This window comes from Rhinoderma darwinii, chromosome 8, assembly GCF_050947455.1.
Source record: "Rhinoderma darwinii isolate aRhiDar2 chromosome 8, aRhiDar2.hap1, whole genome shotgun sequence".
Classification (NCBI taxonomy): domain Eukaryota; kingdom Metazoa; phylum Chordata; class Amphibia; order Anura; family Rhinodermatidae; genus Rhinoderma; species Rhinoderma darwinii.
Genome location: NC_134694.1, coordinates 80,530,408 through 80,555,676, shown reverse-complemented (window position 1 = coordinate 80,555,676; position 25,269 = coordinate 80,530,408). Strand labels below are relative to the sequence as shown.

At 44.8% G+C, this 25,269-nt stretch overlaps 1 protein-coding gene across 6 annotated transcripts in view; it reads right to left on the bottom strand.

Annotated features, from left to right (window-relative positions):
• The window catches only part of LOC142659548 (phosphatidylinositol-binding clathrin assembly protein-like), a 73,222-nt gene extending 57,524 nt beyond the window's left edge, over positions 1-15,698 (bottom strand). Inside the window, exons 1-6 of one of the 6 annotated variants that reach the window (XR_012850342.1) lie at positions 15,086-15,695; positions 9,158-9,300; positions 7,725-7,800; positions 4,475-4,577; positions 4,303-4,396; positions 4,088-4,199 (exon numbers count right to left, since the gene is read on the bottom strand). Coding sequence is in view for 5 of the 6 variants with exons in the window: in XM_075835795.1 (XP_075691910.1) it covers positions 4,088-4,199; positions 4,303-4,396; positions 4,475-4,577; positions 7,725-7,800; positions 9,158-9,300; positions 15,086-15,215 (658 nt within the window). In the remaining variant the exon portion in view is untranslated. Of the gene's footprint in view, positions 1-4,087; positions 4,200-4,302; positions 4,397-4,474; positions 4,578-7,724; positions 7,801-9,157; positions 9,301-15,076 lie in introns of all 6 variants that reach the window. The other 5 variants (XM_075835795.1, XM_075835792.1, XM_075835790.1 and 2 more) reach the window with 5 other exon arrangements.
• Positions 15,699-25,269: the final 9,571 nt, after the last annotated feature.

Sequence of the window (25,269 nt, the reverse complement as noted above, 5' to 3'; positions counted from 1 at the left end):
ATTTGTTGAAATCTCATCCACTCGGCTGCGACTGTAATACGCTGCGGATTATCCACAATAAAATGTGTTGCATAAAATCCGCAGTGTTCATGCCGAGTGTGTTCCTACCCTAAGGGTATGTTCACACGGCCTATTTACGGACGTAATTCGGGCGTTTTGGCCCCGAATTACGTCTGAAAATAGCGCCTCAATAGCGCTGACAAACATCTGCCCATTGAAAGCAATGGGCAGACGTTTGTCTGTTCACACGAGGCGTATATTTACGCGCCGCTGTCAAATGACGGCGCGTAACTAGACGCCCGCGTCAAAGAAGTGACCCGTCACTTCTTTGGCCGTAATTGGAGCCGCTATTCATTGACTCCAATGAATAGCAGCGCTAATTACGGCCGTAATTGACGCGGCATTCAAGCGCCTGCACATGCCGGTACGGCTGAAATTACGGGGATGTTTTCAGGCTGAAACATCCCCGTAATTTCAGCCGTTACGGACCCCCGCCGTGTGAACATACCCTAAGGCCGGATTCACACGAGCATGTGCTTTTTGCACGCGCAAAAAACGTGGCGTTTTGCGCATGCAAAAGATCCATAACAGCTCCGTGTGTCAGCAGCGTATGATGCGTGGCTGAGTGATTTTCGCGCAGCCGCCATCATTATGACACTGTTTGTATGTTTGTAGCACGTGGTGCTTTTCTGTTTTCATTCATAGTTTATACGGCTGCGGAAGTGCTGGGCGGGATTTTCACGCACCCATTGACTTCAATGGGTGCGTGATGCGCGAACAATGCACAAATATAGGACATGTCGTGAGTTTTACGCAGCGGACACACGGACACACGCTGCGTGAAAATCACTGACAGTCCGCACGGCCCCATAGAGTAACATAGGTCCGTGCCAGGCGCGTGAAAATCACGCGCGTTGCACGGATGTATTACACGTTCGTCTGAATAAGCCCTAACAATAAGGCCAAGTCCACAGAGTTTTTGGGCCTTGATATTGACTCGGACACTGCGTCAGAATCAGCACCAAAAAACTTCCAAAACCGCCTCCCATTGATTTAATCTGAAATCAATGGGAGCCAGTCGCTGAAAAAAGAAAAAGCAGCACGTCCTTTCTTGCCGCGGTTCTGCCTCTAACCTGTCATCGAAATCAATGGGAGGCAGAAAATGCATTTTTCGCTGCGTTTTTTGTCTGCTGTCCTCAATCGCCGCGAGCAAAAAACGCAGCAAAAAATCGCGGCAAGATAGTGTGGGCAGGTCAAAATCTGCCTCAAAATTCTTTAAGGAATTTTGAGGCAGATTTTTTTTTGCCTGCAAAATACTGTGTGAACAGGGCCATACATAAACAGCACTTTGAGATAATTTACTCACCGTGTCAGAAGAGCTGCTCCCACTCAAGTCCTCTTCCGGCGATGTCTTCCAGGCGAGGTCTTCGGTCCAGACGTCCAGTCCTTCACTTCCAGCCAGGCTCCAGGTAAGTTTTGTCCATGTGTGTCCGCGGGTGCGCGCGCTTCGTTCGCGGGTGCGCGCGCGGCCGATCGCGGGTGCGGGCGCGGCCGATCGCGGGTGCGGGCGTTCGTGGGTGCGCGCTCGCGAGTGCGCACGCGCGGGAGTTTCCTTGTGCGCGCGATCGGGTGCGCGCGCGCGGGCGGACTGTTTGACAGCCCCCCATGACGAGGGGAGGGGGCCCGCAGCACCAGCAGCAGCAGCTCACGACATTCTTTTGGTGAAAAAAACGGGCCCCATTACAGGCCCGTTTTTTCCTACCAAAAGAATGTTGCGGCAGTTGCCGGGCCCCCCTTTCAGTTAGGTTTGGCCGGGCCCCTCACACCACTACCCCTAATACCCCCCTGATGGCGGCCCTGCACACACACACACACACACACGAATACACACTATATGGACAAAAGTATTGAGACACCTGCAGGCGCTTTTATGACATCCCATTCTAAATCCATAGGCAATAATATGGAGTTGGTGCCCCCTTTGAAGCTAAAACAGCTACTACTCTTCTGGGAAGACTTTCTACAAGATTTTGGGTTTGTCTGCAGGAATTTTTGCCCATTTATCCAGAGGTCGGACACTGATGTTGGACGAGAGGGCCTGGTTTGCAATCTCCGTTCTAGTTTATTCCAAAGCGGTTTGATGGGGGTTGATGTCAGGGCTCACCCAACCATGCCTTTATGGACCTTGCTTTGTGCACTGGGGCAGTATCATGCTAGAACAGAAAAGGGCTGAATCTTAAACTGTTCCTGCAAAGTTTGAAGCTACAATTCTCCAACATGTCTTGGTATGCTGAAGCATTAAGACTTCCATTTACTGAAACTAAGGAGCCTAAGCCAACCCCTGAAAAACAACCCCATAGCATTATCTCCCCTCCACCAAACTTTACAGTTGGCACAATGAAGTCAGGCAGGTAACGTTCTCCTGGCATTCACCAAACCCAGACTGGCCCAACAGACTGCCGGATAGAGAAGCGTGATTGATCACTCCACAGAACACGATTCCACTGATCCTGAATCCAGTGGCGGTTGCTTTACACCACTCGATGGGATGCTTGGCATTGTGCCAGGTGATGTAAGGCTGGCATGCAGCTGTTCATCCATGGAAACCCATGTTATGAAGCTCCTGGCGCACAGTTTTTGCGTTCATGCCAGAGGTAGTTTGGAATTCTGTAGTTATTGAATCAGCAGTGTTGGCTACTTTTATGCACTATGCGAATCAGCACTCGGTGACCCCACTCTAACTTTAAGTGGTCTGACACTTCATGGCCGAGTTACTGTGGTTCCTAAACGCTTCCACTTTGCAATAATACCACTCACATTTTTGGAGTTGTTGCAACAGTGGCATCCTATTACAGTACCATGCTAGAATTCAGCGAGCTCTTTAGGATTCACCCATTCTTTCACAAATGTTTGTAGAGGAAACTGCATGGCGAGGTGCTTGATTTTATACCCCTGCGGCAACGTTACTGAATTAAACACCTGAATTCAATGATTAGGTGTGTCCCAAAACTTTTTTCCATATAGTGTAAGTGTATTGTACTCTTGTTCAACTGTTCCTAATCCAGATGTAACATCAGGAACCTCCACCCAGCTCCCGGTTCTTATTGAACCCAACTTACAGCACCATAAGGATCTATAATGCGGCATCTTCGGTTCACTAGAACCGCCAAGCGTCCGTATAGATCTGGAATACGGGTACATGACGCCCACCTGGATGAGACCTTAAATGGTTAAATCATGAATCTATGGAGTGCAGATAAGCCACAGACATTCCAATAACAGAACCAGCAAAACATTTGAGTAGATTTCAACTGTGAAGGCGAAACTTTTCAAAATTTACAGAACCATGCAGTAACCCCATGCCAACATAAAGGGAGGACATTGTGAAAACACATATAGCTTGCTCTCATTTCACATCACAATATAAACTGAAATCCAACAGTAAAGACCCTTTAAGAGTCACCCCCACCAATAAAAGGGGTTGTCTTTGTCCATAAAGGGAACCGGTTACTTACATTATGATGCCCTCACTTCACGCAGAGCAGAGATAGCGGCGCCAGTGAGAAGTCCGGTGTGTTCATGAACTGCCGTTGGCTCTGTCTACTCGCCACTGATCGACAGATATCTCCTTATTACTATGCCTAAAGAGACTTATGTCAACCAGTGGGGAGTGGGAGGGGCTAGTGTGGAGTGGGTGGAGCTAACCGAACTTCATGAATACACCGGACTCGTCTTTGGCGCCACTGCCCAGAATCTGCATGTAACTTCTCAGACGCGGCTCCACTTAAGCAAATAAGTAGCAGACCGCTGAAATCAGCATGTCACTACATTATCAGTGAGGGCAGCATAATGTGGATGACAAGTTTTCTTTAACTGACCAGATACTGAACACAACATCGATGAAATCCCATCTGCGTGAAGCTTCCTGCCTTGTAGGAAGTATTGAACAAGTGGATAAAACACAGAAACTAAATGAACAGCTGCTGTGTCGAATGAAAAACCTACAAAGCTGCGTAGTACCTGGTCTGCAATAAATTTATAAAATGGACTGGAACTTGAGAGATGGAAAGAATGGTGAATGACATACCTAACAAATTAATAACTCCTTCATTGTAGGCAGCAAATAATCGGATTGAGTCTTTGAATAGCAACATGAAGCCAGTATTTATAACACCATTAGTTAATTCATTTGGGTTTGCCTAAAATAAAAATACATATAAAGCCGTTAAAGCAAAAAAAAAAAAAAAAACAAAAAGGGGGGGGGAAACAGACATTGCAGTTACAGAGTGATGATGTACTTACATCAAAATCTAGTAGAGCGTCTAGCTGATTCTGAATAATAGGAAGAGTTTTTAATAACTTTTCTGTAGCCATAGTTCTCATAACCCCATCTATCCTAAAATATTGACAGAAAAATAGGTTTAGAAATAAAGTAAATTTTTCTGAAATTCTCAATGAAATGCTTTTCCCATACCCTCTTTTCATTTTGGTGAAGTCCACTGCCACAAGTCTGTATGAAAGTGCTTTTTCATTCAAATACCTGCTGTAGCGCCTAATAAAGGTTGACATGTCATAGCCTAAAAAGATTTAAAAAAAATAAAAGGATATTAAAATTATGTTCAAAACTTCAATAAAAAAAGAAACCGTTTCATGTTCAGATTAACACCTACCACCACAAAAACATTTAGGAAATAAGGGAAAAGGTGGTATTAACCGGTTCCCGACCGCCGGCTATGTATATACGGCTAGCGGTCAGGGTCCTTAAAACCCGCGCCATAGACTAATTATGGCACAGGTTTTAGTCAGTGATTGCCGGGGACCCAGAGGAGAAGATAGAAGCAGCTTTTGCTGCTTCTATCTTCTCTTCTACACAGCGCTCAATAAGCTCTGTGTATATGAATGGAGGCAGCCTCTATTGGTCCTGGTGATCATGTGACTGGTCACATGATCGCCGGGTGCCATTACTGGCAGGCTGTTGCTGGGTCTTACTAGACCCAGCACAGCCCTATTAGTGACAGTAGTCACTATAAGGGCATGACCACACGTGGCGGATTTCCTCCGCAACTGTCCGCATCAATGCCGCACCTAATCCGGGTTGCGGATTACGGCTGCGGATCTGCACAAAATGTGCAGAAAATTGATGCGGACTAGCTGCTGCGGACTGCGGGAAAAGTGCTTCCCTTCTCCCTATCAGTGCAGGATAGAGAGAAGGGACAGCACTTTCCCTAGTGAAAGTGAACGAATTTCATACTTACCGGCCGTTGTCTTGGTGACGCGTCCCTCTTTCGGCATCCAGCCCGACCTCCCTGGATGACGCGCCAGTCCATGTGACCGCTGCAGCCTGTGCTTGGCCTGTGATTGGCTGCAGCCGTCACTTAGACTCAAACGTCATCCTGGGAGGCCGGACTGGAGACAGAAGCAGGGAGTTCTCGGTAAGTACGAACTTCATTTTTTTTTACAGATACATGTATATTGGGATCGGTAGTCACTGTCCCGGGTGCAGAAACAGTTACTGCCGATCGCTTAACTCTTTCAGCACCCTGGACAGTGACTATTTACTGACGTCTCCTAGCAACGCTCCCGTAATTACGGCAGCCCCATTGACTTCCTCAGTCTGGCTGTAGACCTAGAAATACATGGGTCCAGCCAGAATGAAGAAATGTCATGGCAAAAAAGCAAGACGCATCCGCAGCACACATAACATGTGCATGACAGCTGCGGACTTCATTGCGGAACTTTGAATCTCCATTGAAGTCAATGGAGAAATTCCGCCATCAGTCCGCCACTGCTCCGCAACAGACAGAGCATGCTGCGGACACCAAATTCCGCTCCGCAGCGGAATTTTACGCCTCGTCTAAACGAACACTGCTAAATTAAAGTGTAAGTCAATGGACAAACGGCTCCGCTGCGGATTAACGCTGCGGAGTGTCCGCAGCGGAATTTAAGTGAAATTCCGCCACGTGTGAACCCAGCCTAAGAGGGCTGATTTCTGTTACTGAGCTGAGCAGCCCCAGTGGAAAAACATGGTGTAAAAGAAGAAACAGATCATAGTAACAAAAAAAAAATGTAAATAAATAAATACACATAAAATACCCACCCAAAAAAAAACGTGTGCCCCCCCCCGCCAATCATTGTAGTAACGCTAGCCCAGACGCAATTACCCTAAAATAGACACGTGATATATATCAAAATTTACGGTAGACAATGACAATCACAAATAAAAGGTCTATTTTAGGGTAAAACTACATTACGAGAAAAAAAAAAAATATTATATAAAATCCCAAAAATATTTTTTTTACCATTATTTTAAAACTTTATAAAAATTTTAAAAAAAAAAACAAAAAAAAAAACCTGCATTGTCTACAGAAAAAAAAATAAATAAAAAACCATAGCAAAAATCACATCGCTAACCCAACAAAGAAAAGAACCGTTATAGCTGTTTAACTAACACGTGCTAAAAATGGCTAAACAATGTCTGGTTCTGAAGGCTTAAAATAGCCCGGACCTGAACCGGTTAAAGGAGTTGTCTGACCTCAAACAGAATTAGGGTCAGTTCACCCAGAGATTTTTGACACAGTTTATGACCCGGAAAACGCGCCAAAAAATGTCCGAAAGTGCCTCCCATTGATTTCAATGGGAGGCTGAGGCTTTTTTTTCCAGCGAAAAAAAATAAAATAAAAAATACTCGCGGGAAAAAAGGGACATGCCCTATCTCCGGGCGTTTACGCCTGACCTCCCATTGACATCAATGGGAGGCAGAGAAAGCGTATTTCGCTGCATCTTTTGCCCGCGGCGCTCAATGGCCGCAGGCGAAAAATGGCGGACAGGCAGAGCCAAACCTGCCTCAAAATTCCAAACAGAATTTTGAGGCAGATTTTACGCCTGCAAAAAACTGTGTGAACCCAGCCTTAAGGTCCCGCGTCAAAAAACCTATATTAGCTTTATGCTAATGAGTTTCTCAATGGACAACTGGGCGTGTTTTACTATATGACCAAGTGGGTGTTGTGGAGAGGAGTGTATGATGCTGACCAATCAGCTTCATACACTTCTCTCCATTCATTTATACAGCACATAGCGATATAGTTATATCGCTATGTACAGCTACATACACAAACACTAACATTACTGCAGTGTCCTGATAATGAATATACATTACCTCCAGCCATGACGTGATGTGTAATCTCACTGTAACCTGTCATTTACAGAGTGATCTCGCGAGATTACGCTTTGCTCTGCTGTAACTAACACAGAAACATTAACGAAGTGCAGAGATTGTGAATAGACATCCCGTGGAATGTCCATTCACTGTCTAAACACTTCAGTATCGTTAATGTGTTAGTATAAGACAGCACGGATCTCTATGCGCTGACTAAATGAATGGAGAGAAGTGCATGATGCTGATTGGTCAGCGTCATACACTCCCCTGTACAACGCCCACTTGGTCAATAGTAAAACACGCCCAGTTGTCCATTGAGAAACTCATTAGCATAAAGCTAAAATTGCTAATAACGTGATGAAAATAGATCTTTTTTTAAATAAAAACAACACTGCTGTCACCTACATTACAGCGCCGATCTCCTTATGTAGGAGATAGGGCACTTATATTGTGGTGACAGAGCCTCTTTAAAATACTTGACGTTTACCCTCTACAAAAAGTAAATCTTTGTTTTAAGGGAAAATATTGATAAATGACACACAAAACCCTTCAGATAAAGTTTATTTACCTTGCATAGCACCTTTATCTAAGTAGTTGTTCAGGTTGAATAATGTATTTCTGGATGCAAGATACTGAATAAACCGCTTAAAGGAAAGACAAATAGAGAAAAAAATTATTGCGAATAGCAATAGATGCGATGAAAAAAAATATTATTTCCACAGTAATTATTTAAAAAACAATCTTTTGTCTTCCATTGGCAAAGCGCGGGCTAAATATTTGCAGGCCATTGATTATTATTGTGTACTAGCATGAACACGTTACACATCTGGCTCACTGATCTCCTGCGGCGAATCTGATGCTTTACTCGCAATACTAGCACGGCCTGGTGGAACATAGTGATACCGCAACGGAGAATGGAAGATGTTACAACAGTGGATCTGGTAGACATTGTTTTCAAGGGAAGAAAATAAAATGTTTAAAGGAACAGTGTCATCACAAAAAAAAAATTCATATGTTCAAGATGTTAGTGCTTTATTAAAAACGTTTATATTTATTTGTGTGTTTGTGTTTTACTTTTTCTTATTTTTACACTTTTTCTTCCCTATGGGGGCTGACATTTTTTGTTCCATTTCTGTGTGTGTCGATTAACGACACATACAGACATGGAATACGGCAGCCACAGTCCCATAGGGACTGCGAACGGCTCCCGTCCCATTCGCTTGTGTGTACGGCGTCTGTGTGGGAACTGCGCATGCGCCGCTCCCACACAGTCCAATTTGAAATTGGCGCCGTCCGGCGCCATTTTCCTGTGGACCGGAAGTCGCGGCCGGACAGTAATATTACTACTTCCGGTCGCGGCTTCCGGACTTGTGCACTTGGACCAGCGGCAGCAGACGGAGCGGACGGGCCGGAGGGAGCCGCGGCGGCAGGAGCAGGTAAGAGATTTCAATGTATGTTCGTGTTTGTGTGTGTTTACTACTGTATGTAAACCTACTACACTGTGTGTTAGCTCAAAAAATGGCGACACACAGTGTAGGAGGTTACACCGTTCAAACCCCTCGTTTATCCCGGCACTAGCCAGGATAAAGGAGGGGGGGATGCTGAGAGCTCACTAGAGCGAGGGCTTTTTACCCAATTTTGCAGCAGAAAAGCTATGTGGTTGCTTTACCACATTCTTTTGGGAATGGCTCCATCTAGTGACCAGAAATGGTAAATACTATAAATTTGAATCCAATTTATAATATTTCCTGACTCGTGAAAAAAATAAAAAAAATTTGAACAATGTTTAATCACCCACACACTAAATGTTTAATTTAAAAAAAAAAACATGTTTTTCTGGCAACACATTGCCTTTAAATCTATTTTTGTGTCAAGGTGGTGCAAAAGACTGACATTTTTCTTCTGTTCTTTTTTAGGGCGTTTTCACCATACTATTCATAACACTATAGAATCTAGCATTCTTTTATAGCAAAGCAATACAAACACACTGAGTAATCTTACCTCATTACCATACATCATAAGGTGATGTGTTGTGATAAGGGCTTTGAATACTACAACCCAGCTACCATTGGCAGTCCGTTCAAAGAGGGTGTCAGCAAGCTGTGGTATGTTCACATTCATTTCATTTGTACATTGGATAAGATCTGAAAAAAAAAAAAATAAAAATATCTTATATATATATATATTTTTATTATTATTATTATTATTATTATTATTATGTCTTTACAATTACAATGACCTTATGGTAACCCAGAATATCTGATAATGCATATAAAATTAATTTGTACAGATAGAGAGCCTGCAGAAAGACACGTTAAAATGATTAATATATTATACCATTGCGATTTTTTTATTTTTTATATTTATTAAGAGAAGTCTTATAAGCGGATATATCTCGGAGAACCCAGATTTTGCAATGCCAAACAAGAGCAGAACTAGAAGAAATTCTGTACCATCAGATATTCTAATGAAGGAATGGAATTGTACTCAGTTATAACAGTATACAATGCGGATTTCAAAGGGTTGTCGGTTTTATTTTACTACAGGGGAAATGAAGCATTGCACAGTTCCTATTGAATTGACCTGCCGTCCGTGTAATGCATGTACTTGTCGGGTGCTCCAGAGTTAGAAAAGGGGGATTCATTAGCCAGAGCAAAGGGCCTTTCTAAGGTATGTCATAATTCAAAGGGCTTTTCTAATTTAGACAAAATGGTTCTCTAGGCTTAAAAAGGAGAATTGCCACTACAATAATTCAAATTGACGTAAAAGCACTGAAAACATCCATGTCAGCCGCTGAAAATAATTAGCAATAGTGTACGTCATTAGAAAAAGCCCAGTGAAATACCCCAACAACCCCCGTCAGGACATCTTCAAGCAGGACAAGGAGGAGTTTCTCAATTTTTCCTTCCTAAAACCAAGCATGCCCCATCCTAAACGCACAAGGGAAGCCCGTGCACTGTGGTCCTGATTGCCAGTGTGAATGCCCGCATATGTGCTGTACTGTCTTAGGCCTTATTCAGATGAGCGTATTCTACGTTCGTGTGCTGTCCGTTGACATATCTGACAGCACACGGACCTATACAATTCAATGGGGCTATTCACATATCCGTGGTTTTTCACGCAACGAACGTTTTGGCGGACCGTGTCGCCCATTGAAGTCAATGTGTGTGTGAAAAACACGGACAGCACACGGATGACATCTGTGTGCTGTCCGTGTTTTTCACAAACCAGTCGCTTAAGAAATTTTTAAAACAAAAAGCAAAACAGGAACACTGATGTCACATGGAAAGCACACGGAACTGAAATGTATAAAATACGGTCCGTTTTTTTGCAGATGCAAACACTCGCCCTTAACAACTTAGATGCTGCCGTTGCTATTTCCCACAGCATCTAAGTGGTTGAAGGCCAGGATTTAAGTTATGTCCCCATGATGGGATCGTGGGGTGTCGATGGTTGTCATGGCAGCCTGGAGGCCTAGTGAAGGCCCTTAGGTCTGCCTTCTTTCTGCTCATATTAAGCACTGCCCAAGGCAGAGTTTAATAGGAGTCGATTAAAAGTACTATACACAAATGGATCAGTACTGCAGTGTAAGGTACCGGTGATCAAATGATCGCCTGTTCAAGTTTCCGGGTGGGGGGGGGGGGGTGACGACGACGACTTATAAAAAAAACGCACGCACGCACACCTCTTAAAATTACTAATGTAAGAAATTAAACGAAAATTAACATAATGGGATTGCCGTATCCGTTAAAGCCCTAACCCATTTACCTTCACAATAAACGCCGTTATAAAAATAAACTACCAAAATTGCAGTTCTTTGGTTACGTTAGCTCCCCGAAAAAATTAACAAAATGTCGCATGTACCTCAAAATGAAACTAATAAAAAACTAAAAATTTGATCCGCAGAAGCCAAGCCCCCACACCGCTCAAATCGACAGAAAAATAAAAGAAGTGACGGCTCTCAGAATATGGCACCACAAAACATAAATAGGTTTTCTTAGTAAAAAGTGGTAAAACATAAAACAAACTATATAAATTTGGTATTGCTGTAATCGCATTGACCCCCAGAATAAAGTTGATATGTGGTAAAAATGAAACCTAAAAAACAATGGAGGAATCATTTTTTATTTTTTTTCAGTTTACAACTAAATTATTCAGTACATTTCATAGATACGGCTATGTTGACGAAAAAAATAAATATATAAAAGTTATAGCTTTTGGAATGTCGGGAGGAAAGAACGAAAAATGCCTGCGCACCAAGGGATTAGCCAGAATTAGAAAAAAATTCCCCCAGAAACAGCGACACATCTGTCCATGGGCTGTGCCTGGTGTTGCAGCTCATCCCCTTTTAAGTGAAAGGGGCAAAACACCAATACCAGACCTTAGTCTTCAAATTCTGAAGAACCCCCTTTAAAAAGTGAAAATAATAAAGTTTGTGACATACTCACCTTACTAATTTTGCACTACTCCTGAGCCCTTGATGCCCACTGGACCTGGCCGATTTTTCTTTGCATAGCATGGTGTTTTTTTTTGTTTTTTTTTTAAATACTAGACATCCCCTGATATTCGTGGCTAGTAGCAGGTGCAACACAATGCGGATGACAACTCCAGTGTGCATTAGGTCTAAGTTCAAAAGGGGGTAAATACTGGAGAATTTTTGACCAGATTTTCGGTGTAGGAACTCTGCAGTGTTTTCGCAACAGAAATTGACATGTTGCAGATTGAGGATCGCACCGCAGGCAAATTACCGCACTTCTTTTCTGCAGATTTTTTCCACAGCAGGTAACTTATAATTGTTCAGATCTCATCCACTTTGCTCCTACGGTAACACGAAGCTGAACTTCCGCTAGGAAAATCAGGACGGAAATTCTGCAGCGAATATGCCCTGTGTGAACTTACCCTCAGATCTGCTGCAAATCTTGTCCTGATCACAGGTCTAATGACCCAAACTTGTAGCAGTATAGATCCCCAGGATTCTCTTAGTTTGGGTCATTAGACATGGGGCCCATATTACATTTGTGTGAAACTGGCCTTAAAACTTTTGGTGGCAAATACTAATGATAAATTACCAGGACTCCTCTTGCTTTTGCAGCCGCAATTCCCCCGAAAATCCCCGGGAGAATTGCGGCCCCATTCAATTCTATGGGGATACATGCACACAACCATGGTTTCCACAGTCCATGCACGGCCCAGGAGTCCGGACCGCAGAAAGAACAGACATGTCTTATTACGGCCGTGTTCTGCGGTCCAGGCTCATAGAAAATAATGGACGCGGCCATGTGCACAGCCCGCGATTTGCGGAAGGCTCGTGGGTGATACTCCGTTGCCGGCCGCCCTGAAAATACGGCCGTGCACATGGCTACGGTCGTGTGTATGAGACCTTAGGCCTCATGCACACGACCGTATTTTTTCCCACCTGTAAATACTGGCGTAAATACGGGTCCGGTGTCACACGTATTCGACCCGTTTTGCACCAGTATTTACGGACCCGTGCCCGTAAATATGGGTCCGGTGTCACCCTTATTCCACCCGTATTTACGGGCACGTTTTTGGCGGCAAAATAGCACTGCACTAATCGGCAGCCCCTTCTCTCTATCAGTGCAGGATAGAGAGAAGGGATAGCCCTTTCCGCAGTAAAAGTAAAAGAAATTCATACTTACCCGGCCGTTGTCTTGGTGACTCGTCCCTCTCTTCACATCCAGCCCGACATCCCTGGATGACGCGGCAGTCCATGTGACCGCTGCAGCCTGTGATTGACCTGTGATTGGCTGCAGCGGTCACATGGGCTGAAACGTCATCCAGGTTTGGCCAGGACGTCGGGCCGGATGTCGAGAGGGACGCGTCACCAAGGCAACGGCCGGGAGACCGGACTGGAGGAAGCAGGAAGTTCTCGGTAAGTATGAACGTCTTTTATTTTTATTTTTTACAGGTTGCTCTTTATTCTGATCGGTAGTCACTGTCCAGGGTGCTGAAAGAGTTACTGCCGATCAGTTAACTCTTTCAGCTCCCTGGACAGTGACTATTTACTGACGTCGCTTAGCAACGCTGCCGTAATGACGGGTGCACACACGTAGTCACCCGTCATTACAGGAGCTCCATAGACTTCTATGGACTGTCCGTGCCGTTATTACGGCCTGAAATAGGACATGTTCTATCTTTTTTAACGGCACGGGCACCTTCCCGTAAGAAAGCGGGAAGGTACCCGTGGCCAATAGAAGTCTATGAGCCCGTTATTACGGGTCGTAATTACGACCCGTAATAACGGGAGTTGTTACGGTCGTGTGCATGAGGCCTAAGGGTATGTTCACACACAAAATAAAAAACGGCTGAAAATGACAGAGCTGCTTTCAAGGGGAAAAGACGCCTGATTTTCAGCTGTTTTTGTAGCCTACAACGGGTTGTTTTTTTAGCCGTTTTTCCATTGACAATGGAAAAACAGCTCAAGAAGAGACATGCTCCTTTTTACGGGGTGTCTTTTGAAGCGCCATTTTTTTTTTTAAACAGCAGCGGGAAAAAAAACACCCCGTCTGAACTAAACACTGTTTTGAATTCAATGGGCAGATGTTTGTAGGAGTTTAAGCAAGGCATATTTCGAGGCATTTTCACCCCGAAATATGCCTGAAAACTGTGTGTGAACATACCCTAAGGATACATGCACATATTGCATACTTTGTGGCGGAAAACATGCAGCAAAACCGCAAGAAATTTGCAGGGAAAAAAAAACACCTGAAGGTGCGGTTTTTATGCGTTTTTAAGTTTTGCTGCGCATATTGCAGTGTTTCCATGCAGATTTCTGTAGAACTATAGGTATAGAATTCACAAGATAAATGGACATACGGCGGTTTCCAAAATACGCACCGCGGGTCAATTCACGTCCCGAAAAAAAACGCAACGTGGAAATCAGATTACCCGGAATCTCATTGACTGTGCTGGTACTGTATTACCGCACGCAATACGCATCATGTGCATTAACCCTAAGGGTACGTTCACACATGGCACATCTGCCATGTTCCCGCAGCAGATTTTTCCAACATTTTTGGGTAAAAGAACATCCCCGCATGTTCACAAACAGACAGCTGTATGAGCAGCCCCCCCCCCCCCATAAACACAATCGTTAATTAGCACACACCAAATACGAGGATACGGATACATTAATGTTCATACAGATCTGAAATACCAAGTGGTGCAAACACTAAATTATAATTCATCATGTACTAAGCTGAATACCTCACTGTATATACAATGTGCAGCTTACACCCCCCCCGGTAATCAACACAGCAGCCCCCCATCTCCCACCAGTAGCTGCATCAGAGCCCCCGTCTGCCATCAGTACACACCATATAAACAGGTATAGATTATCTATACAGGAGTTTACACAGAACACCACATACTGTGTGTATGTAATATATATATATATATATATACACACATACATCACTGTACACACCATACATACTCAGGGAGTATACAGAACACCATATACATAAATGTCACTGTATGCACTATACACAGGTAGCATATACTGATACGGGACACTATATATCATGTATACACTGTGTATACAATATACACAGGTAGGGACATACAACAGACGAGCATACAGAATACTAATTATATCTATCACTGTACACACAATATACACAGGCAGGGACATACAGTGATAAAGGAGTATACAGAACATATATATATATATCGTATACATCACTGTACACAACATACAGGCACGGACATATAGTGATACACTTGTATATAGAATACAATTGATTGTAGATCGGGGCTCGTCCTGTGCTCAGTATTTTGTACATATGAATATACAGATACGTTATTTATAGTGAGTACATGATATGGCTGCACATACAATATATATCACGTATATGTGACAGGAGATGTTGTACATGAAGATCTATATATAATGTATACCTCACTTACAGTCTAAGTGCTTCTTCTTGGGCCCCATCACTTCATGGGTGGTAGCCTTACACACGGCTTTAGCGACGGCCGAGCCGGTGACACTGTGCTGGGCCGCCGTGATCCGGTCTGTGATGGACTGACCCGACATTCTCCGCGCTGACACTCCGGGCCGGGCCTAAAGATACAGAGATCCTGTCACTGCCGGCTCCTCCAGCAACGTTCACCGCCACTCAGCCCGCCTGCTACTGGGTCACCCTGCTACGAGACTTCCCTGACAGGTGATATTGACAGACAGAGCGGCAGCAGCAGGAGTCCTTGACCGCGCGGCTCTCTATGTTTTCCTCCCCTCTTCCTTTCCGGTTTCTCTGCCTTCTTCTCTCTTTTTACCTCACACTTCACTCCTAAGACAAAATGGCGGCGCCGTGTCATGTGACCGCGGTCCGCAGAGCGCCGGGTGTTGTTAAGGTGGTACTAGTCGATGTCAGGAACCGGAGCTGATGATGTACAGGAGGGAGAGGATACTGTGTGCCGGGACTGGTGCTAGAAAGGGAATGGGAACGGGAACAGTATGGCGGGGGAGGGCAGAGTGGAAGGGAGTCACGTTCACTGTTTTAAGGTGGGATGGAATGTAAGAGGAAACTTGTCGGTTATAGATTATTGAACCTCATCTATTAAAATGAGTGCAAGCTTTTACTCGTAGTAACCAATCAGATCACTGCTCTCATGTTCTAAATAGCTTTGTTAATATGAGAGCTGAATTCTGATTGGCTTTCCACTCTTTAATACATTTCAATGGAATTTTTCCAACCACTGACCAGGAGTTGAAGGGAGAAGCGGTCCTACCTCTCCATCCAAAGTCTATAGCACTGAAGCACTGATGGAAACTGGTTGTCTTTGGGTTTCCCAGTGGTCGGACCCTCACTGATCTTATCACTTATCTGCCTCATGCACACTACCGTAGCCATGTGCACAGCCGTGATTTTCGGGTCGACCGGGGGCGGCAAATCGTGGGCCATGCACATGGCCGTGGCCATTATTTGCTATGAGCCTGGACGATGCACGGACCGTGGAAACCACGGTCGTGTGCATGGCCCCATAGGAATGAATGGGGCTGCAATTCTCCCATGGTTTTCGGGGGAATTGCGGCCACAAAAGCACGTTTGTGTGCATGGGGCCTAGGTTTTTTTTTTTGGTAATTTTTTTTATTATTTTTTTTATTTTTTTAAAAAAACAAAAAAAAAAACTAGCATTTTTCCAAGAAAATGTCGCTTTCAAGTGCCTGTTTTGCATGGCAGAAAAGTGGCATTTATATTGGACGTGCACTATGTTAAAAAAACAAATGCACATACAACATATACACCTACATATATTATGCAGCGTACGGCAGGGTCTGTCAAGAACTGCACCTAAACAATGTTGTTAATGGTAACAACAAATTTGCAAAAATAATTGCAGGTTTTCACATCACCCGACAAATTTGGAAAGTGACAAGATAAGTGGGCCCTCTTTCTAAGGAGACGTACTTTAAACCATATTTATTAAGCTGGAAAATGGCCAAAAAATTAACAATCCTTTTTTTATTTTAATCTTAAATCTAGATTTCATTTGCTGCCTGTCAGACAGGTCACTTTGCACCAAATGTATTAAGAGGCGTGCAGCTTTTAATACATTTGCTGCACATCACACCAACTATGATACACCAGTCTCAGTACATGTGAGCCTTCCCATTTGGCACCCACCAAAAAACATAGGGGGTTTCAATTTTGGACAATCTATTTGTTAAAAGTGTCTTACAAATTGTTCCCCAGCGATCAGCTATTAGCTCTGAGAAAACCAGGAAGTAAGTGTTCAATTTCTCTGCAGTGCCACCACAGGGGAAATTAAGCATTACACAATGCCCATTCAAATCAATGGGTTGTCTGTGTAATGTAGGACAGGACCTCCAGAGCCAGAGACACTCTTTGTAACCGCTCACCGTTCTACAGTGTTCCCAAATAGGGTATATGAAAATGGGCTTTCTGAACTGGACAACCCTTTTTTTTTTATCAAGATAAAGGACAGAAGTTACATGTAAAGCTATCAAATAAATGTTTGGAGAGGTAAGACTGCTTATTTGAGTATTTAATTTGTCAGAACAAAATACTTTGTGTATATTTATCTGATGCATGATAGCTAAAATGTGACAAAATAAATTAAATGATTCCAAATAAAATAAAATCAAGAGGGAGTTTTATGGGCAAATATCACTAATACAATATCTTATATTTGTCCACACTAAATTTGGTCACCTGGCTAAATGCCTACCAAGCAGATGGTTGTTGCTCAAGGGTATACTAACGACTTCCCGGTTCCGATGCTGACATGTGAAGAGGGGGAGAGAAGCGCTCCGTCTCCATCCATATCTAAGTCGGCTGTTACTGATCGTCTATTCGAGCGCAGATGGCATACCTGGTACTCACCGATCACAGACATACAGCGGGAATCTTACCAGGCCAAGCAGCGAAGGAGAAAGACAGCTGCTCTTGTCAAACACGCCCACGAGTGTACAGATTATACGAGCAAAGTCAGCCATTTTTACCACTACGGGCCATACCAGCTGCCACCATACACCTTACACCTCTACATTAAAGCAGCGCTGCGCAGACGGGACTCTATACTTACCGAGCTTTGGTTCTGTCTGATTGAGATAGATGGGCACCATTTCATACCCTGTTTTACGGCCACACTTTCTTTGCTTGAGACACAAACCGGGAGAGTTGGGGTCAATAGCTGCACCACAAGCCGCTACCAGAGTAGAGGGCGCCATAAGACGCACTCCACAGAGCTACTTTCTCTGGCAACTAATTGAGCAGCATTCCGACCTCCAGTTACTGAAGGTAAACATTCCACCTGTTACTCGAAAACACAAATAGACGCTAAATCGCCCATCTGATAAAGAGGTCCAACTCTCAGAGGAAGAGTATGTCAACCCTAAAACGGGTTTGTTATCCATTATACTCGATTATAAAAATAATTGGCCATTGAAGTGGCTAGAAGGATAACTCCAGATATACAAGAAACACTTGCTGCAGCGGTGGGATTAAAATTTTTAACAACTGGTTCTCTGTGCCTCCACACAATCCTGTCTCTAAACTCTACAGGCAGTTTTTTTCCTTCTCGTGGCTTGGTTTTTGCTCTGATATGCATGTGAGACCTTATATATACAGAGTGTGTCTTTCCACATCATGTCCAATCAAATGAATTAACCACAGGTGTAGAAACATTTCAAAGATGATCTAGAGAAATGGGAGGCCCCCCAGAACTAAATTTTAAGTGTCATAGCAAAGGGTCTGAATACTCATGACCATGCGAAATTTCAGTTGTTAATTTTTAACAAATTAGTAAAATTCTGTTTTAACTTTGTAATTTTGCCGTATTGATTGCGGAATAATGGGGAACAACTTAATTTTTTTTTTATTTTAGCACAAGGCCTCGACATGACAAAATGTGAAAAAGTAAAAAGGGTCCGAAGACTTTCCGAATGCACTGTATGTGCTGAGCTTCTCTTTGGTGCTGTATATATGTATTCAGCTTGGTTGTTATGATGTATATAACTCCAGAACCAAGCTCAGTGTCACGTTGGGTATGTGGACCCACTGGACCGTACCGCCTTGACGGTTTGGCAGCTGGCCAACAGGACACAGGTCACAGTCTATAGTTCATATATTGTACCGGTGGTAGCTCAGACAGGTAGCAAGACAGGCTCGGCTGGGAGTAGGCAGCGGGCAGGCACCAGGCGTGGTGTAGTAGGACAGGCGTGGTATACAGCACAGCTCGACTTCAGCTGAACACGGTACTTCACCGGGATAGCACGGGATACAGGTTACAGGTAGCAGGAACGTGAAACACTGGGAACTGGAAAACACTTAGGAGACCATTTGCTTAGACAGACTAGGGTAACGACAACAAGGCTCAGGCAAGGTAGGAAGGGGCTGGGCCCCTCTTATAGTCCAGGGGCTCATGGGCTAATTTTTACTAATTTACTGGACCCGGCCGGGAGAAGCGGAAGTGAGTGCTGGCGTTTCCTGAGGAGGAGATGGGGACCAGCGCTCACGGTTCCACGGCTGCCCGCGGCCATGGGCATGACACTCGGTACATATATACAGCACCAGAACCAAGCTCAGTACATAAATACAGCACAAGCACAAATACAGCTCAGTACAGAGATCATTTGAAAATTCAGTTTAACTGCTGCCATATAGGTTTGTACGGCATAAAACTATAGCCAGAACAATGGTAAGGATATGCTGGGAGTTGCTGTTTCACAAAAAAGAACGATACACCCATCATCTCGCTGCAGATCATACAGTGACTACAGTACTGATCAGTCACAGGGAAAATAAACATTTGCATTTAGTGACTCAGGTGACGTCTTCTCAGATTTGAGTCGTTGTTTTTCTCTTTTCTTTTCCATCCAGTCCAGACCTCTATGATGACGTCCCCTGGCCACGACCCATTTCTGCAGAGTTTGCCGCTCAGATTTCTTCGGCTGCACACTATTCCAACATTTCCGCACCTATAACCGAAAATAAAATTATCATGGTGCCACACTCTGCCCCTGAATATAATAGTCTCATACACTCTGCCCCTGAATATACTACTGCTACACACTGTGCCACTGAATATAATAGTACCATACACTGTGCCCCTGCATATAATAGTACTATACACTGTGCCCATGAATAAATTGTGCCAAACACTGTAAAGTAATGCACCACACACACAATAGCCCATGCAGATAGTGCTAGTCACAATGCCCCCTGTAGTTCATGCCCATCTTAGAGCCCTATGTAGATAGTGCTCATTTTAGAGCCCTCTGTAGATAGTTCCCCCAGAGAGCCCCCTGTAGATAGTGCCCACATAGAGTCCCATGTAGATATTGGCCCCTGTTGATAATGCCCTTGTAGAGTCCCCTTTAAATAGTGCCCCCTGTAGAGTCCCCTGTAGATAGGGCCTTCTATAGATAGGGCCCCCGTAGAGTTCCCTGTAGATAGATCCCCCTGTAGTGTTCCCTGTAGATAAGGCACCCAATAGAATTCCCTGTAGTGTACCCTGTATATAGGGCCCCCTATATTGTCTCCTGTAGATAGGGCCCGCTGTAAGTGTTCCCTATAAAGTCACCTGTAGATATGCCCCTATATAGTCTTCTGTAGATAGGGCCCACTGTATAGGGACCTGTAACTATGGCCCCCTATATAGTGCCCAATAGATAAGGCCACCTGTAGCTAGGAGCCCCTATGTAGTCCCCTGTAGATAGGCCCCCTATATAGTCCCCTGTAAATCGGGCCCCCAATACTGCCAACTTTAAAGGGAAAAAAAATCATATGCTTACCTGTCCCAGTTCCCGTGCCGTCCTCCATCGACGCCAGGCCTTATCCAGCAGAACGACGCAGCGGCGTGATGACGTCATCGTGCCGACTGCGTCATTGCTAAATGATGAGGCATTATGTGCCTCGCCAAGGCACGTCCTAAGGACGCGGATACAATTGATTGTAGGGGACTGGTTCCAGATTCCCGCTTCCACTACAAACAATGCAAACTGAAGTCGTCCAGCATGGCAAAAGTGTAGATGAGGCAAAACAACGCCTTTTCTTGTTGGAAGATGATAGATGATATTGCCGCAACCAGGGCTAGCCTTAGGATAGATGGCGCCTGTGCAAAATTATCTTTTGGCGCTGCACCCGCATAATAAAAAAATGCGGGCACAAGTGCGTGAGCGCACCCTCCGAGAGACAGGCTTGATACCCGGAAGTGAGTGCCGACGCCTCACAGGGGGACGACGCAGCACAGCAGCAGGACGTCAATTGCCGCGGTCGTCGAGGGGTAAGTTAGAACAACAGACCGCGGCCATAGACTTTACAGCCCCCCACAGTGTAATGCCCTATATAGGGCCCCCACACAGTATAATGCCCCTGTAGTGCCCTACACACAGTATAATGCCACTTTAGTGCTCCCCATACAGTTTAATAATATATTATAACCCCTTCAAGGCACAGTAGTTTGCCCTCTAATTGTACCCACACAGTACTCTGCCCCTTAAGTGCCACACACACAGTATATTGCCCTCTGTAGTACCCCTACACAGTATAATGTCCGCTTAGTGGCCTCCACACAGTATAATTCCCCCCTCTCCTGGCTGCCACATACAGCCCCCCATGTAAATAGTGCCTCCCTGTAGACAGTGCTATAATCCCCCACCTCCTCCTTGTAGTGCCATACAGCCCCCAACCTCCCCCTTGTAGGTAGTGCCACACAGCTCACTTTTAGGTAGTGCCACACAGACCCTTGTAGGTAGTTCCACACAACCCCCTTGTAGATGGCACCTGCCTTCCTGTAGATAGCGCAACTGTAGCTCCCTGAAGGAGCGGAAATCCCCCCCTGGTCGGGGTTTCTGCTCCTGGACGGAGCGCTTGATGTCTCTGTCCATATATAGAGAGTGACATCAGGGGCAACTCCTGAAGCGGAATCCCCGTTCACAGCATTGCTGACGCTGTGACCCGGGATTCCACTCCAGGAGAAACCCCTGACGTCTCCGTTCATTTATGGAAGATGAGGTCAGGGGCTTCTCCTGGAGACTAATCACCACGCCAGCAACTCTGTGGTTAGGTTTTCCGCTTCAGCAGTTTCCCCTGATGTCACTTTCCATATATTGGCAGAGTCATCAAGTGCTCCGTCCAGGAGCAGAATCCCCGGCCACAGGGAGATTCCGCTCCATCAGGGAGCTACAGTGGTGCTATGTACAGGAAGGGGGGGTGGGGGTGCCATCTACGGAGGCTGCAAAAAATCTCACATGCACTTCGCGCTGTGAGGAGAAGAGAAAGCATAGCCGTGGTTCAGAGGAGTGTCGCGGCACCCCTGGAGGGTTCTCGCGGCACCCCGATTGGGAACCACTGGCCTAGTAGATAGCAGAGCAGGGAGATACCTCTCTGATCTGCTAAAGTGTTTAATAGTATCTGGGTCCTTAGGACGCAGATACTATTGAATGTGGCGTCGCCACCACTGTAGCAGCCACAGTGGCTTCTAGCAGTGCTGCCGGCCATGGTGCGGCATCCTAGCGGGCGGCACGGCCCCCCCTAAGCCCAGTGTCGCCACTAGCAGCCGCTTTTGCTGCTTCAGCGGTAGCGACGCCACTGAGAGAAGCGCCCGGGCGTAAAGGCAGCGGATGAGTAGCCGGGGCCGGGCGCTTCTGAAGCACAAACGGGAAGGGAACCAGCGCAGCGCCCCCTTCCACCTGCTGGAGTGATGCACAACCCTGGAGGTCGCACAACCCTAAGGCCGGCCCTGGCCGCAGCACAATAAAATCGGAGAACTTTTGAGTGAAAAACAGCATATGGCTGACAAAAAAGACGACCTAAAATATCGTTCTCGTCTGGAACATATTCCGGTGTTGCATTTGTGAGTATGATTTACTGAAAGCTCTAACCATGGATGGGCCATGCAAAGTGCAGAGAGCACATAGAGTGGGTCCTGACAGACATCTCAATACAGCTGGACCGTCCACTATGAACAAAAAACCTCAGGAAGTGCATTATCTCAACTTTTCTGATATAAAAGCAGTACAACACACTTACAAAAGAAGACAAGGCCCAACAAACTTGAATGGCAATGTAGTTATGTTGTTTGAAGATTATTCAGCATATGTCTCTTCAAAACGCAACGCTTTCAGCAAAGTGTGTTCTGCTCTTCATAATAACGGATGGTAGTTCCAGTTGCAATATCCGGCTATACTGAGAGCCACACAAGTATACACTGAATATCAAGAAGCAGAGGCAGTGTTCCGAGACTTATTGGAAAGCAGCAACTGGAATACTGATATACGGGGGACTCTATTTCATTGGACACATCGTCATCTAGGTCCCTTCTGAAGGAACATCAACCCAAAGACAAAAGACCCATGCAGACCCCATGAAGTGCACAAAATATCACCTGATGATAGACTCAAAGGACAGTTTATTTACTGCAGGAGTTTCGCTGCAAAGCCTCACACACTTATGAGACACTCTACAGGGCCCCGCCGTCACTGGCGTGTTCTGCTCATTAGGGGCAACAGTTCAGGAGGGGGTTAATTAATATTGTTTTTGTATTATTGTTACAATGCTCGGAACTGTTTAATTATAATTTTAGGATGGACGCTGAGTGCTAACGTGAGAAAAAAAGGGAAGTTCCGTAAACTGAAGAGCTCCTGAAAGGCGAGGAGAAGTAATGTTTATTAAGCTTTTAGTTATGTTATTGCTTTTTGATTAATGTTGGCAGACAACCTCAAAATGTAACATTATGCAAATCCGTATTCCTATAGCTGGGCCTCGCTTTCTTTCTGCATGGTAACAGCCGACCTTCATTACACAATTTCTGTACAGCATTTCACGGTTATTGCCTAATGACACCTGTAGTTATATGAAGGTGGTAACGTGGAATGTAGAAGGCCACTTATCCCCAATTAAAAGATCAATGGTCTTAAGACATCTAAGAAAAAATAAGGAGCGGATACGGTTATTCTCCAGGAAACGGACCTGGCAGAATGTGATTTTTTTTTAGAATGCATAAATTCTGGGTAGGAGAAGTAATTGGTTCTCCAGTGATTCACAAGAAAAATAGGTTTGTGATTTTACTACTTTTTTGGCAAAAGACAACACCTTTCAGGAATTTTTCAGAGGCTGGTAGCTGGAGTTTGATAGCGACAATGCCACACACAGGAACGATTCCATGTTATTTTGGGAAACTGCCTAAAGCAGTGTAACAGGGTAGGCTTATGACATATGTCGCACATATGGAAAAACAATCTCTTCAAAGATATAATGAGTGTAGTGATGCTCTTCATAGGGCATACTCAACATTTGTGAGTAGTCTGACAACTGACAATCAGGCTAAATGGATAAATGCCAGACAGACCTTTGAATTTTGGTTATATAGGAAGAAAAGGTTTAATAGATCCCTTTATAAAGCAGATCTTTTCTCTTTGGCGACAAATCTGGGAGACTGCTGGCGGGCTTGGCGAGAGGTTTTCACCCACGCACCTCTATACCACGATTAAGAGATGGCAAAGGACACACACATTTGGATCCCCAAATGGTGAATAGTATTTTTAATGCTTTCTATCAAATCTTATACACATATACACAATACTCCTCCTGTGATCAGGGAGAACCGTTTTTGTCATCTTTCCGCTTCCCACTGTGTCCCTTGACAGAAAAAGCTCAATGCTGATATTTCCATAGAGGAACTGCAATTAGCTAGGAGGAGTCAATTTGCCACATCTAAGAGGATAAAATATTGCTAGCCTTCCCAGAGATGTCCTGGATTGGATACACCACTCAGAGTATTACTCTAACTACAGACTGGAAGCAGCTTTGGTGAGAGGTTCGTACACTGACAGGTCTTCTCCACACTGAACTCTCATCCTTAGGCTATGTTCACACGGAGTATTTTGGGGGAGGAATATCTGCCTCAAAATTCCGTTTGGAAGTTTGAGGCAGATATTCCTCTCCCTGCACGCCAATTTTCGCGCCGTTTTTCGCCCACGGCCATTGAGCGCTGCGGGCATTAAACAGCGCAAAATACGCTTTCTCTGCCTCCCATTGAAGTCAATGGGAGGTCAGAGGCGGAAGCGCCTGAAGATAGGGCATGTCGCTTCTTTTTCCCGCGAGGCAGTTTTAGGAAAAAGGACGTTGACGCCTCCCATTGAAATCAATGGGAGGCGTTCTCGGGCCGTTTTTGCCGAGTTTTGCGACGCGGTTTCCTCGTCAAAAAACTCGGCAAAATACTCTGTGTGAACATAGCCTTAAAGAGGCTCTGTTACCAGATTTTCAAACCTCTATCTCGTATTGCAGCAGATCGGCGCTGCAATGTAAATAACAGTAAAGTTTTTTTTTTCAAAAACAAGCATTTTTGGCCAAGTTATGACCATTTTTATATTTATGCAAATGAGCCTTTCTTAAGTACAACTAGGCGTGTTTAAAGTTATGTCCAACTGGGCGTGTATTGTGTATGTACATCTGGGCGTTTTTACTTGTTTTACTAGCTGGGCGTTGTGAATGGAAGTGTATGATGCTGACGAATCAGCATCATCCACTTCTATTCACAACGCCCAGCTTCTGGCAGAGCACAGACACACAGCGTGTCCTCGCGAGATCACGCTGTGACGTCACTCACTTCCTCCCACAGGA